We start from the raw sequence: 12,327 nt of genomic DNA, 5'->3' as shown, positions 1-12,327 counted from the left end.
TTTAATATAGGGGTGGTCGATTAAAAAAAGGGGTTCTTTTTTTGAAAATATTGATGTTGGGTAAGGATCAACTAAAAAAGAATCATTTTTATAAATTTCAAAATAGGGGTCGAATCAAAGAGGGGTAATTTTTTTGCAAATGGTTATGTAGGGTAAGGGTCAATTAAAAAGGGGGTTAATTTTGGCACTACATGATATAGGGGTGTTTAATTAAAAAAGGGGTCATTTTTGGGCAAATTGTAATATAAATTGGGTGGTCGTTAAAAAAAAGGTCATCATTTTTGGCAAATTTTATTATTCAGTATAATTTATATTTTTGTTTACTTTTTTTATTTTTAAATTCGCGTCTTGTATATTAGACTTGTTTACCCGATTAGGAAATGTAAACATCTAACCCAAGCGGAGATAAACTTTTCCGTTCTCTGTAATCAATAAATAACAACGATAAATTTATAGGAGTCGTTAACCGTTTACTCAGAAAGTTTCTGATAGCCTTGATATTAATTCGAGTATTTCGACCATTAGGTTAAATATATGCTGACACTGCACTTTATCATCACCTATTAATTATATGACCCCCTTATCATAATATTGTTTTCGAAATAAACGAACTGTTATTCACATTCCTATAAAATGATATTGTAGGTTAAATATATTTTTAATGGGTATTAAATGTACCGTTAATGTACTCTACAAATAAAGAATATCTGATTTAACTTGTTACTAAAAGCCGATCGGAGTAATTACAGGCCATGAACGAAAATTGATGTTAATTAAGTTTAATTTTTGCAACTTAATAGCGCCGTGTGAAATACGGATCGTAAGTAAATTTTTCTAGCAAAATTTTCTAAGTCTGGCCTTGCGTAAAAGCACTGTGGGATGACAACAAAAAGTTGGTGATTTTTAAATAAAAACAAAGACCATCGCAGCACGGGATTTAAACAAAAGTGACAAAAACGGGGCACACAAAAGAAAATTTCGCTGGGCCAGCAGGATACCTAGTGTTAACTAACGACTCTGAGAATAAACAAAAACAAGTCTCTGGTGTAACCTTATACCGACAACGGGCACAAAAATGCGACACATTAAAACACGATAATACACACCATGTCGGGAAAGGGTTAGAATCGTCGACACTCGATATTTTTATTATCGCGTTATAAAACAAAAAAGCGAATCCACGGCCCTTACTGGCAAGCTGCTTGTTAAGAAGATTTGAAAACAAAAACGCCTTGTGACGAGTCAAATCGTGTCCAAATAAAGTAAACAAGTTGGCCCAGATTTTATAATTAGCAAAGTTACGGGGTCGGCAATATGAATCCGCAATATTGAAAAAAACTTTGTCTAAAAAAAAAATTTACCACAACTGTTTTTTATTAGTATACATAATAGCAATTTGGTTAAAAAAGTAAGGGTAAATATCTGAATTCTTCGAAACCTAAAAAAAATTCCCAAAAAATATGCTGGTTAAAAATGCAAATTTTCTTCAGTTCACACCACAAATTTAAATAAAAACTTGGATTTCAGCTATCTTAACCAAAACAATCTTGCAATAAAAATCATATCCATGCAAAATACAGGAAGCAATCGTTTAAGAATCATAAAAACGAAATATAACAGCCGTGTGAGCCACATACGGAAAAATTGAGACCGATAAAAATTTTCACAAGGGCTTATGAAACGTTTCTTCTAAAACACAATCGCATATGACGTCAGTTAATTACTTTTTTCCATGAATGGGTAATCGAATATGGGCGACAGAAAACTAAAAGGGTTTTAATATCTACAGTAACCTGTTACCTGACTAGAGGAGCCATTTATTTCGGGCATTTAAAAGGCTTTCGATTGAAATAGACACCAAAAACACTGAAACGAAATCAGGGTTAATTCATAATACATACAGGCGAACAACTGAACATTTGTCTTAACACAAGGGTTTATAGCTTGTTTAATTAATTTCCCACAGTGTTTTATTGTTGTGTTTTAATCTCTACGTCATAACAGATTAAACAAATCAGGACTTAATCAAATACAGAGATTATTTAGGTAAACAGAGGCCTCTGCCAATTTTCGATTTTTGCCGAAACCGAATCACAATAGGCTGAAAGTGAATGGTATTGTGTTTAAGTCATACAATAAACCATACAAAAATATATTTAATATTAGGATTAAGTAATGTGATTTATTTTCATTAAAAAAAAGAATAGCAAAAATTCAAAAAGAAAATAAACTTGTGTGTATTATGCTTCGGTTGACTAAAATGCCTTTAAAAAAAACAAACCTTATATATCACCCGTTGATATGTAATTCATTACAGAAACCCGCTTATGCGAACAATGCGTTTCGGATTCACGCCACTTATTGCAAATGCAATTTATCACTGATATGGTGTCAAGAGCTTAACCACAATATACAAAACACAAGTGCATAATCGATTATACAATACGATTATCGATAAATGCAAAAATTGCTTAATGTGGTGGGAAGCTTTCGATAAAGAAATTTACGCGAAAAAACTTAACGCATTTTACGCGGTATTGGTATAATGCGTTTTATCGATATTTGCGTGTTAGAGGGTGGGAATAGTGTTTCAATTTTAATCTGAAATTTAAAATACGCAAAATTGCACAAACACACTAGACTTTCCATTAACCAGGCCTTAAAATAAATAGCTTAAACTGGTAAAGCCAACTTAAAAAAAATTAAAAAAACTATATGAATTTTTTTTCTTTTTTTATAACGATGAAATACGATCCATTGTCGCTATAAGTAATCTGATACTACGCAAATAGGTCGTGTGCTTTTGCGTAATTAGTGCATGACTTATAGTAAGTCACTTATTATATGCATCCCGTTGTGCCATATTTAAAAAAGCGATAACGAATATATTAACTGGGTTATTTGACACAGTTTATCAAATACACAACTCGTGTGCAGAAACTCTAATTTCTAAACCAGCTTAGTTATCTAGATTAAAATATGTTACTCATTTCCAGTAATACGTTTTTTATACACGTTGTAACTAAAAATAGAAATCATAGCGGAAATAAGCGAATAAAAAAGTTTTAACCCGATATGACGTCACCGGTAAATTACTACACAGCACAACAACAAACAACTACGCGCGTTTTTAGGTTGTTTAGCACCTTGCTTGCTAATTGTCAGTAGGAGTTTTATTTATAATTTTTCGTGGCACAGAATCATGAAAAATTAATATGAAACCGTATCGTTCGATTTATAGGGGGTCGCGTGACGTATTTGCTCGAATTTAATTGCTAGTGCGTCGGTGGTTTAATAAAAAGGAGTACGCTGTAAATTCAAAATATGTCACAATACCGATCGATAACATCCTAACCATAATATACCAAGTCGAAAAAACAAACCGAGTATAAAGCACAACACTGAATGGCAAAACATAGCAATTTCCTGAATGACATACAAAATATTAAAACTATTTATCGTTGAAAATTTTGTCGAAATTTGCTACCGATAAATGGAAATACCGATACATTTTTCGCGAGACCGCTATTTAAGAATTGAGAGTGTTATTACTAATATTAACGACGCTCAAAAGGTTATAATTAGTCGAATGCCAGAGGCAACAAAACACATTCTCTAAGATTTCGTGACAATTTTTGTCCGTAAATGTTAGGCGGGTACAATATAAACGTCCTTATGTTTACTATAAGCTGTGTTATACACCTGCTGGTAATTTAAAACACGATTTGGTTTCGAATTTAATTTTCTCATAGTTTTATACAGTTTAAATTTTCATATACAAAGGGTGTTATTAATAAAATTAATTCATGCAAATAACTATGTTAAAAAAGTTAATTTAAATAAATAATGGTATAACAGTAATTAACATTAATTAATATGAATATATGCATATTAGCATTATTACTAATATCATGATTAAATTAGGTTCATAAAAACCGGGCCAAAAAAGTTTTTAAAATTGAAGTTTTTATTTGTAATGGACATTCAATAATAACTTACACATTTAAATATTTATTCTATCTTATATATCCATCTGTAAAGGCAAGATGACTAGACAAGATAATTGTTATATTAATTTGGACAAGTTAAAATTAATAGCTTTAATGGACAGCTGTATTTAAGTGGCTATCCCTAAACAAAGAAACTAAAATCATAAATAGAATAGTTAATGATCAACTGAAAACAACACATTTTATTTTCCAAGATTAATTTAGGTATATGTCCCTATGGAATACTGTTTAATTTACTACTAGAATTTGTCTAAGTGTTATATTACAACCAAGTCTCTAGGTGGTTGTATATAAATATGTATATTCCTTAGATAATATGGTTTTAAATTGACATTGCAAAAATATACCCGACCAAATGTTTTAAGTATATAAAATAAAAACAAACAGTATGTATTTATTTATAGCCTGTCCTAAAATAACACATAATAACCGGTTTAAAATAAACCTAAAATTTAAGTATTGGATACACACACCACATTATAAATAAATTTTGCTACTGGGTCTGTATAATTTCAAATATTTATAGCCTATAGCAAAGTAATGTATTACCAAGAAAATGAACTTAAATTTAAAACAAAACTTTCGAGCTTATTTATATATATATACATACACACCTAACTTATATTTAAATATTTTTTTTATTAAGAAGTGTTAAGATTAAATAAAAAAGTTTCTATAATTAAAATCTTATAATCAAAAAAAATACTGACAGTTTTAATCTCATGCACAAACAAAAAAACAAATTATTTGATTGAATATTAATCTATGGTAAGTTAAATTTATTACTATTACACCACTTGTAAACCAATTGACAAACTAAATGTAAAATATTAATTTAGAAATATAAAACAAAAAACTTAAAATTGGCAAAATTTAGTAGTAGGTTGAAATCTCTATTAACCAAACTTAGATTGTTGACATTAAACAATGCATTGCCAACATTTAAACTAAATACAATTAGTTACCAATCCTAAAATGCTACTGAAATGTTGTATGGGTTATACAAAAGTTTACACGTAGCACAAGTGCGCCACCTGAAGAATGGCATAAATTTAAAATTCGTGCACTACAGACCGTTTAGTAAAATAATAGGCAGAAGCACTGCAAAACGGTAAAATATTTGAAAAAACCACACCTTAATATATATTAAGTTAATAAAAAGTTGTTTAGGTAATCAAAAAATTAAGTAGTTCTTAGTAGCCTAAATAAAATACAGTTCTTACAAGGTTATTAGTATTTACCAGTTATCTTTCAGCTTGGTACTGAAAGATCTTTAAATTAAAGCTGTCCCAAAACGTTAAATGTACAATAATAAAAAAACAAAAGGCTTCACCGTAAATAACTGATTAAATATCCTTACCGTTTTACGATATTTGTTTAACCTTGGGCCTCATTCCAAGACACTCTAAAACGACCTTGACTATAGTTTACGATGACCCACTTCACCCTAGGCTAAGTTAAAATAAATCGCAAATATGCGACCACCAAAATGGCGATGTCAATTTTAAGCAGGGTAAATTTAAAAGGAAAACAAAGTGACAAAGTCACGTGATATCACAAACGCGTTGTTTATTTACTCGCAATCAGCCAATCAGAGCTCTAGTAACAAACGCAATAATCAAAATTTCTTTTCTAGAAAATTTTGCCAAAATATCGTAAAAAATTAAGTTATTGATAATTACATTGGATAATATTTTTATTAAACGCCATTTATCATTTTTTAGTATTTTTATGGCGCAAAAATATTTAAATAAACAAAAACTCCCCAATAACGGTGAAAATAAAAGTATGGTTGCAACGCGTGTCACGTGACAAATCCTTTTCTACCCTGGAATACTAAAAACATGGATCGAGCTGCTGCCGCTGCCCCTGTCAAGTTAGCTAAGGTATTTAACGATTAATTTACGCATAAACATAACTTCTAATAAATAAATGATTTGTGTGTTGTCGCGTTTGGGCGAAATTTACGTAACTTTGGTGTTAGACAACATAGTGTCAAACGTATTAATTTTTTTTTTAATTTACGTGTTTTACTTTTTACCTATTATTAACTATTATTTTATTTGTATTTACAGGTTACTAAATTAGTTGGACGTACTGGTTCCCAGGGACAATGTACACAGGTAAAAAAATCATCTAGACACAACCTAGAATATTTTCTTGTCTTTTTTGTGTCTGTGTATTTAATGGTACTGATGAAATATACTGGCTGACTGGATCGAATTATATCACATAGAAAAAAAAGGATTTCATGGATTAAGCCCCAACCCAAACCCTTACACATTCAATTTATTTAAACACAGATCCATGTGATTCTGTATAATTTATAGCGAACCAGTAACTTTTTCTCAAAATAAAACACTTTTATATTTTTCTTCAAAATTCGAATAAAACAAGTCTTGCAATATTTAAATTTTTCTTAACTTAAGAAATGTTTTTTTTTTTTTTAGGTCCGTGTTGAGTTTATTGACGATTCCAGTCGATCCATTATCAGAAATGTTAAAGGACCAGTTCGTGAAGGAGATATTTTAACTCTTTTGGAATCCGAAAGAGAAGCAAGAAGGCTTCGATAAACTTTAAAAGTCAGTTTTGGAATAGAAACCAAATTGTGTACTCTCTAAAGTTAGGGATTGTTTAAAGTTTAGTTAGGATGATGCTTTAAAATATCTTTGGTTTAAACATAATATTTATTTTTAAATTCTAAGTGATGTAAATTACTGGTACTTACACATACTTTATATTGGTTATCCTAATGCTTTTTTTTTTGTATATATCTTTATCCTTAATGTAGGAAAGTTGAATGTGCGATTTTAACATAGAGTAACATCAGTTACTCTGACCCAGTCTCGAGTTACCTTTGGCAGTTTGGAATATTATAAACCATTTTGGCAGTTTGGAATATTATAAACCACCATTTATAGCGCCTTACTCAAGGACGCTACAGCATGAGATCAATGGGGATTGAACCCACGACCTCATGTCGGTGTAGCAAGTGTTCTTACCACTACACCTAGCTGCCGGTGGAAGTATCGCTTATATAACTCTTTAAAATTGTATTTCAAACTTCAGACCCACCAGTTCCTGTGTAATTCATGCCAAGCCCAAATTCCTTGTACAAAATATCAGCACCCACCAACCTACATGCCTCAATACGAAAGTCTGAAAACATCTTGATTCTAAACACCCAGACGAGCTTGACAAACAACTTGTACCATAGCTTCACAAACTACATAGCTTGCGCCTTAGTGAATTAGGGCTGCTTTGTAGCCTGTCGTTTGATTATATTTTAGATTTGAATAAATAGGAACTGGTGAAATATTGCTTGTTTGTTTTTTTATAAAAAATTTAAATAGACATATGTAGAAATATAAAGATAGTTTAAAAATCAAGTTAAAATAGTGTCACAAATAAGGAATGTATAAATTTATATTTGCATAATATTGAGTTTAATATGCTCTATTTAATTCTTAATGAGTTTAATAAAAAGTTTAATAAATATAAAGAACAACATTTCAAATTCTACCTAGAAAAGTTTACATATAAAATATAAATTTGTATAAAAAAAATGAATAAACATCAGGTTTTGGTGTAAGTCCAAGTTCTAGGCGGCAAATTCATTTTTTCTCGTTGTTTGTTAATTATCTCTCTAGCCTCTTCAAGTGATGAGTATTGGTAATCTGCAATAAGTGTGTTCGCAGCCGCTTGATGTAATTTCTCTGACCTTTCAATAAAATCCCTACAATAAAAATCAGAATTAATAAAATGGCTACTGCTTTTTTAGCGTCTAGTAATCTATGGGACTCTTATGCTCTTTCCTATATTATAGGAGCTTTAGTTGTACCTAGTGTGGATATATTGTTGTTTAAGAATATCCTGAACAGCTAACACTGCAGGTGAGTAGGTTGTTAACATTGCAAGTGTCTCGTTACTCACTAAACTTGATGGTGTGAAGAAGGTCTGGTTCATTCGCGAATACCCTAGAAAATAAAACTTTATTGCTAAAATACAACTGGCATGTATTTTTTTATTGCTTTCAAAAAAAAGATAGATTAAATGGTAAATTAAATAACCAAAAATATTACTAATAATATACCAAAATCATCTCAGAACTAGTTCAGAGTACTAAATGTATCTCTATATTTAGGCCTGTAAGTCAGCTTTCTAATATGTAGGATAAATAAAAACAAAAAGGAAAAAAACACCTAATATACTTAAGATTGCAAATGCTACCTTGAAAAATTAAAGAAGTTATTAAAATTTAAAATAAATTTGATTTTACCTGTTTCTGTTGTAAATTTCACTGGGTCAGTTTGAACAGCGATTTCAGCTTGTTTTGTTGATTTTTGTGTAATAACTTTTTCTACTTTTGGTTCAGGTGTTTTACTTGAAACAGAAGATTCACTTACAAATGATTCGGTATAGGAGGAAACACTAGTTTTACTAGATTTCGAGTAGGATTGACTTTCTTCTGTGTGAATACTGGAGGCTATTTCAGATTCTGTCTTGATTTCTACAACATTTTACACTATTCATTTTTTTTTGTATATATCTTTAAACTCGATGTGGGAAAGTCAAATGCGCGACTTGAACATAGAGTAACATCAGTTACTCCGACCCAGTTTCGAGTTGCCTGTGGCAGTTTGGGATATTATACAGATTATAATTGCCAGATAATTATGCTGCTGATAAATTGCTGGCTCAGCAGTAGTTCATACCGTTTATAACGCCTTACTCATGGGCGCTACAGCATGAGAGCAGTGGGGATTGAACCCACGACCTCATTTGTGGTGTAGCAAGTGTTCTTACCACTACACCACGCTGCCGGTCTAAATTTTTGTAATTATTTGGTTTGGTATGTTGTTTATAAATTGATACAAAATTGGTTAAAAAAATGCTAATTTGAAAAAACATTATTTAATACACTTGCTAATATCCAGTCCAGAAACTTAAAAAATATCTCAACTAGTCGGTTCAGAATTAAAGAGGTGTATAGCCTTTACTTTTATTTACATTTGTTTATTACCAACATACCACTTATATCTTCTGTTATGCTTTCTGTTTCTTTTAAAGTATCATCATCACTGTGAAACGCTTCAGAATATTCTTCAACTTCTGATATTTCGCTTGCATTTTCTATCAAAATAAATTTAAATAACAATAAACAAAGATTAATAAAAAACTTAAAATTTTTGGAAAAGAAATATTACCTTGTTTGGGTTTAAATTTAGATTGAATAGGAGTACTTTTAAATACAGAGGTCTGCTGATCAAAGATGGGTTGTTTAATTGGAACATCCTTTACAACAGGTTTTTGATGAATAACTTCTGGTATTGTTACATCTAATTCATCAATTGAGTGAACGTTAAAAACATTTGAGCCAAACTTTTTCGCAGATGAAGTTGTGGTGGTGCTGAAAATATGCAGAAAAAATTAAAAAAAACTTTATACAAAAATGAACAGTAGTACATTTAGAGCATTTGAAAATGATTATATACTATTTATTTTTTTGTATTTAAATTTATCCTTGATGTGGGAACGTCGAATGCACGACTTAAACATAGAGTAACATCAGTTACTTCGACCCAGTCTCGAGTTGCCTGTGGCAGTTTGGGATATTATAGATTATAATTGCCCGATAATTATACTGCTGATTAAGTGCTGGCTCAGTAGGAGTTCATACTGTTTATGGCGCCTTACTCAAGGGCGCAACAGCATGAGAGCAGTGGGGATTGAACCCATGACCTCATATGTGGTGTAGCAAGTGTTCTTACCACTACACCACGTTGCCAGTTTTATATATCAATTATTTATATGTTTTGGTTACCTTTCATTACTGTAATCATTATCCTTATAGGAAGGAATGAGTTCATCTACTGACTTAAGCTCTAAGATATCGGGGGACGATTTTGCAGGCTACAGACAAAAAAAGAAATAATTGCAAAAATCTACATAAATTTTACAGTAAACAAGCTGTTCTACAGACAGAATAAGTAAGAATGATTTAGATGTGGTTTATATACAAAAATTGACCTAAACAAAATGTGAAAAAAAAGCAATTACAAATTTAAAAAAAACAAATAAAATAATTGTTATAATAACTATTAAAAAAAAACTTTCGAACTTTGCTTTTATTTGTATCCACCACTGGCATTAGGTCATCAAGTGACATCACTTGTTGGAGTTTAGACATCGGAAGAAAATCGTCGAGACTGTTGGATTCCACATCACTATGTTGACTCGGCAAAAACTCATCGAGTGAGACCTCAAGTGGTGACGATGAACTGTGTACTAGGTTCGAGGCAAATGACTGAAAGCATTTTTTTATTTTTAGAGAAATATTAAAAAAGGAAATTATGCTAGTATATTTAACCTACCACAGATTTTTTCTTGCTTGGCGTAATAGGTCTATCCACTTCATCAAGTTGTACCTTTAAATTAAAAAAAAAAATCATTATTATTTAAACTGTTAGAAAAAAAAATGGTAATAAAATACACAGTAGTTAACCTTGTTTTTGTTTTCTTGTTTTAGGAATTTCAATCTTGTGTCTTCTTCTTCCGATGAAGTTTCCGTATAAGAATAGTTTGGTTGATTTATTTGTTCAATTGATGTCTTTCGCTCCTTTCTAAATAAAACTTTGTTTAAACTGGGTTTTAATGCTTGTTAACTACTAAAAAAACTCAGTAAGTTTAAATTAAACATCAAAGTTATAAATTATCAAAGTGGCATAAGAATCATAAAGTGTAGGTAAAAAAAGTAAGTGCAGGAATGGGCTAAATATTTGCCCTTTAACGTAAGTAAGATAATTAAATTGTTAATATAAATATTTTAAATTAATAATAAAATATATTATACCTTATTAGTTGTACATCTCTTTTTATTTCTGAATCTGAACTTACATCTAAATCCATATCAGAAGAAGACATCACATTCTAAAAACAATGAAATTATAGTTATTTAATTTTTAATTTAACTAATGCGTGATAAATAGAAATTTTAAAATATAATATACTGAAACCTTATTATTTAAATTAGTTATAATTAAACTTAATTCAACTTACAAGGCTTTGTTTTTGCCGGTTTCGAATTCTCTCCTCCAACATTTTAATCCTAGTGTTAGCATCATTAAATCTACTCATACTAGATGTTGGTTTGTTCGCTTCACCCCTTGATGTTTTGGGTCTCGATTCGGGGTCAGATTTTCCACTAATTCGAAAAAAAAAGATAATTTATTTAATGCAAGTTAACAGAAGAACCATTTTATAACTCAAGTATTAAACTAACAACCTAATGGAAATTTAGCTAAAATTATTATTACATGGGTTTGAGGGCTTTCTCATCCTTTTTAAGTTTTGTAACTTCTTTTTTCACTGATTTTTTCATAAAATGGGAAGCTGAAAAGGAGTCATCTTCGGAGCTGGTGTCAAGGAATGAATATTTTCGATTGTCTAAAAAAGCGTTAATTTACATAAAATACAAAGCATAGATTTAATATATATGGGGACCAGAAGCTTCGGCCAGATATATATATAGCATCTCTATGTTTTTAAAGCAGTTACGCTTACCAGGTGATTTTGAATCTTTTCTTGATTTCAACCATTTATCTGCACTTATACCAGATTCTCTTGAACTTGATTCCCTTTTTAACGTTGCCATATTGTGTAAATTTAACCCAACGCCTTATATTTAGTATGTTTCTAATTCTAGATAAAGTATATTTCACTCTATATAAAAAACAATTTATAAATGCAAGCAAGCTAACGACGAACAGATAACCATGCAAACAACAAAAACTAACGAACCAAATCAAAACAAACGGCTTTTAAAAACACAGAACTTTTTCAATCATCCTCAAACATGGCGTAATTACTCAATTAGAACTCGTTTTTAAATTTTAAGCAACAAAATAAACATTGTTTTTTCATGAATATCAAGTTTTGAAGCGTAATTTAAGTATTAAATGCTAACGAATTAGGATTTTACGATTTTAAATTTATAAAAAATACTTTGGCAGCCCTAAAACAACGGACTAAATACAAAAAAATTCCCGGGAATCTGTCAATCAAAGATCAAATGTCGTTAACGGCGATTTAAATACCGGGTAAGAGTTGAGGTTAATTACCGTTTTTTTTGTTTAGCTTAAGCATCTGAAAATTCTTGATTGAATGTTAGTTTAATTTTTCAATAATGTAAAGAGTTTAAATTAAAATATAACGTTCATAAATGTAAGATTTGCTATTGATAACTTAGCGATTTTTTCGCAAATTTAACTGATTTTTTTAGAAAGAGGTTACGTGTTAAGATAAATTTAATTTAATT

General features: G+C 30.3%; 2 protein-coding genes across 2 annotated transcripts; one reads left to right on the top strand and one right to left on the bottom strand.

Annotated features, from left to right (window-relative positions):
- Positions 1–5,803: 5,803 nt before the first annotated feature.
- LOC145746477 (small ribosomal subunit protein eS28-like) lies at positions 5,804–7,326 on the top strand. The gene is made up of 4 exons (XM_082564770.1): positions 5,804–5,896; positions 6,086–6,133; positions 6,461–6,592; positions 7,080–7,326. The coding sequence occupies exons 1-3, from the start codon at positions 5,855–5,857 to the stop codon at positions 6,581–6,583; spliced, it is 213 nt and encodes a 70-aa protein (XP_082420896.1). The 5' UTR covers positions 5,804–5,854; the 3' UTR covers positions 6,584–6,592; positions 7,080–7,326.
- Positions 7,327–7,334: 8 nt separating this feature from the next.
- On the bottom strand, positions 7,335–11,739 carry LOC145746475 (uncharacterized). Its single transcript, XM_082564768.1, has 13 exons — positions 11,574–11,739; positions 11,327–11,456; positions 11,070–11,214; positions 10,864–10,940; positions 10,516–10,633; positions 10,385–10,438; positions 10,132–10,317; positions 9,835–9,923; positions 9,218–9,420; positions 9,042–9,143; positions 8,290–8,520; positions 7,852–7,987; positions 7,335–7,746 (listed from the first exon to the last, which is right to left on the bottom strand). Exons 1-13 carry the CDS (start codon positions 11,662–11,664, stop codon positions 7,587–7,589), a joined length of 1,722 nt encoding a protein of 573 aa, XP_082420894.1. The 5' UTR covers positions 11,665–11,739; the 3' UTR covers positions 7,335–7,586.
- Positions 11,740–12,327: the final 588 nt, after the last annotated feature.

The sequence above is a fragment of the Corella eumyota genome, chromosome 3 (assembly GCF_963082875.1).
Source record: "Corella eumyota chromosome 3, kaCorEumy4.1, whole genome shotgun sequence".
Lineage (NCBI taxonomy): Eukaryota > Metazoa > Chordata > Ascidiacea > Phlebobranchia > Corellidae > Corella > Corella eumyota.
The sequence above is the reverse complement of the archived record's forward strand: the minus strand, read 5'-3'. Positions and strand labels throughout refer to the sequence as shown.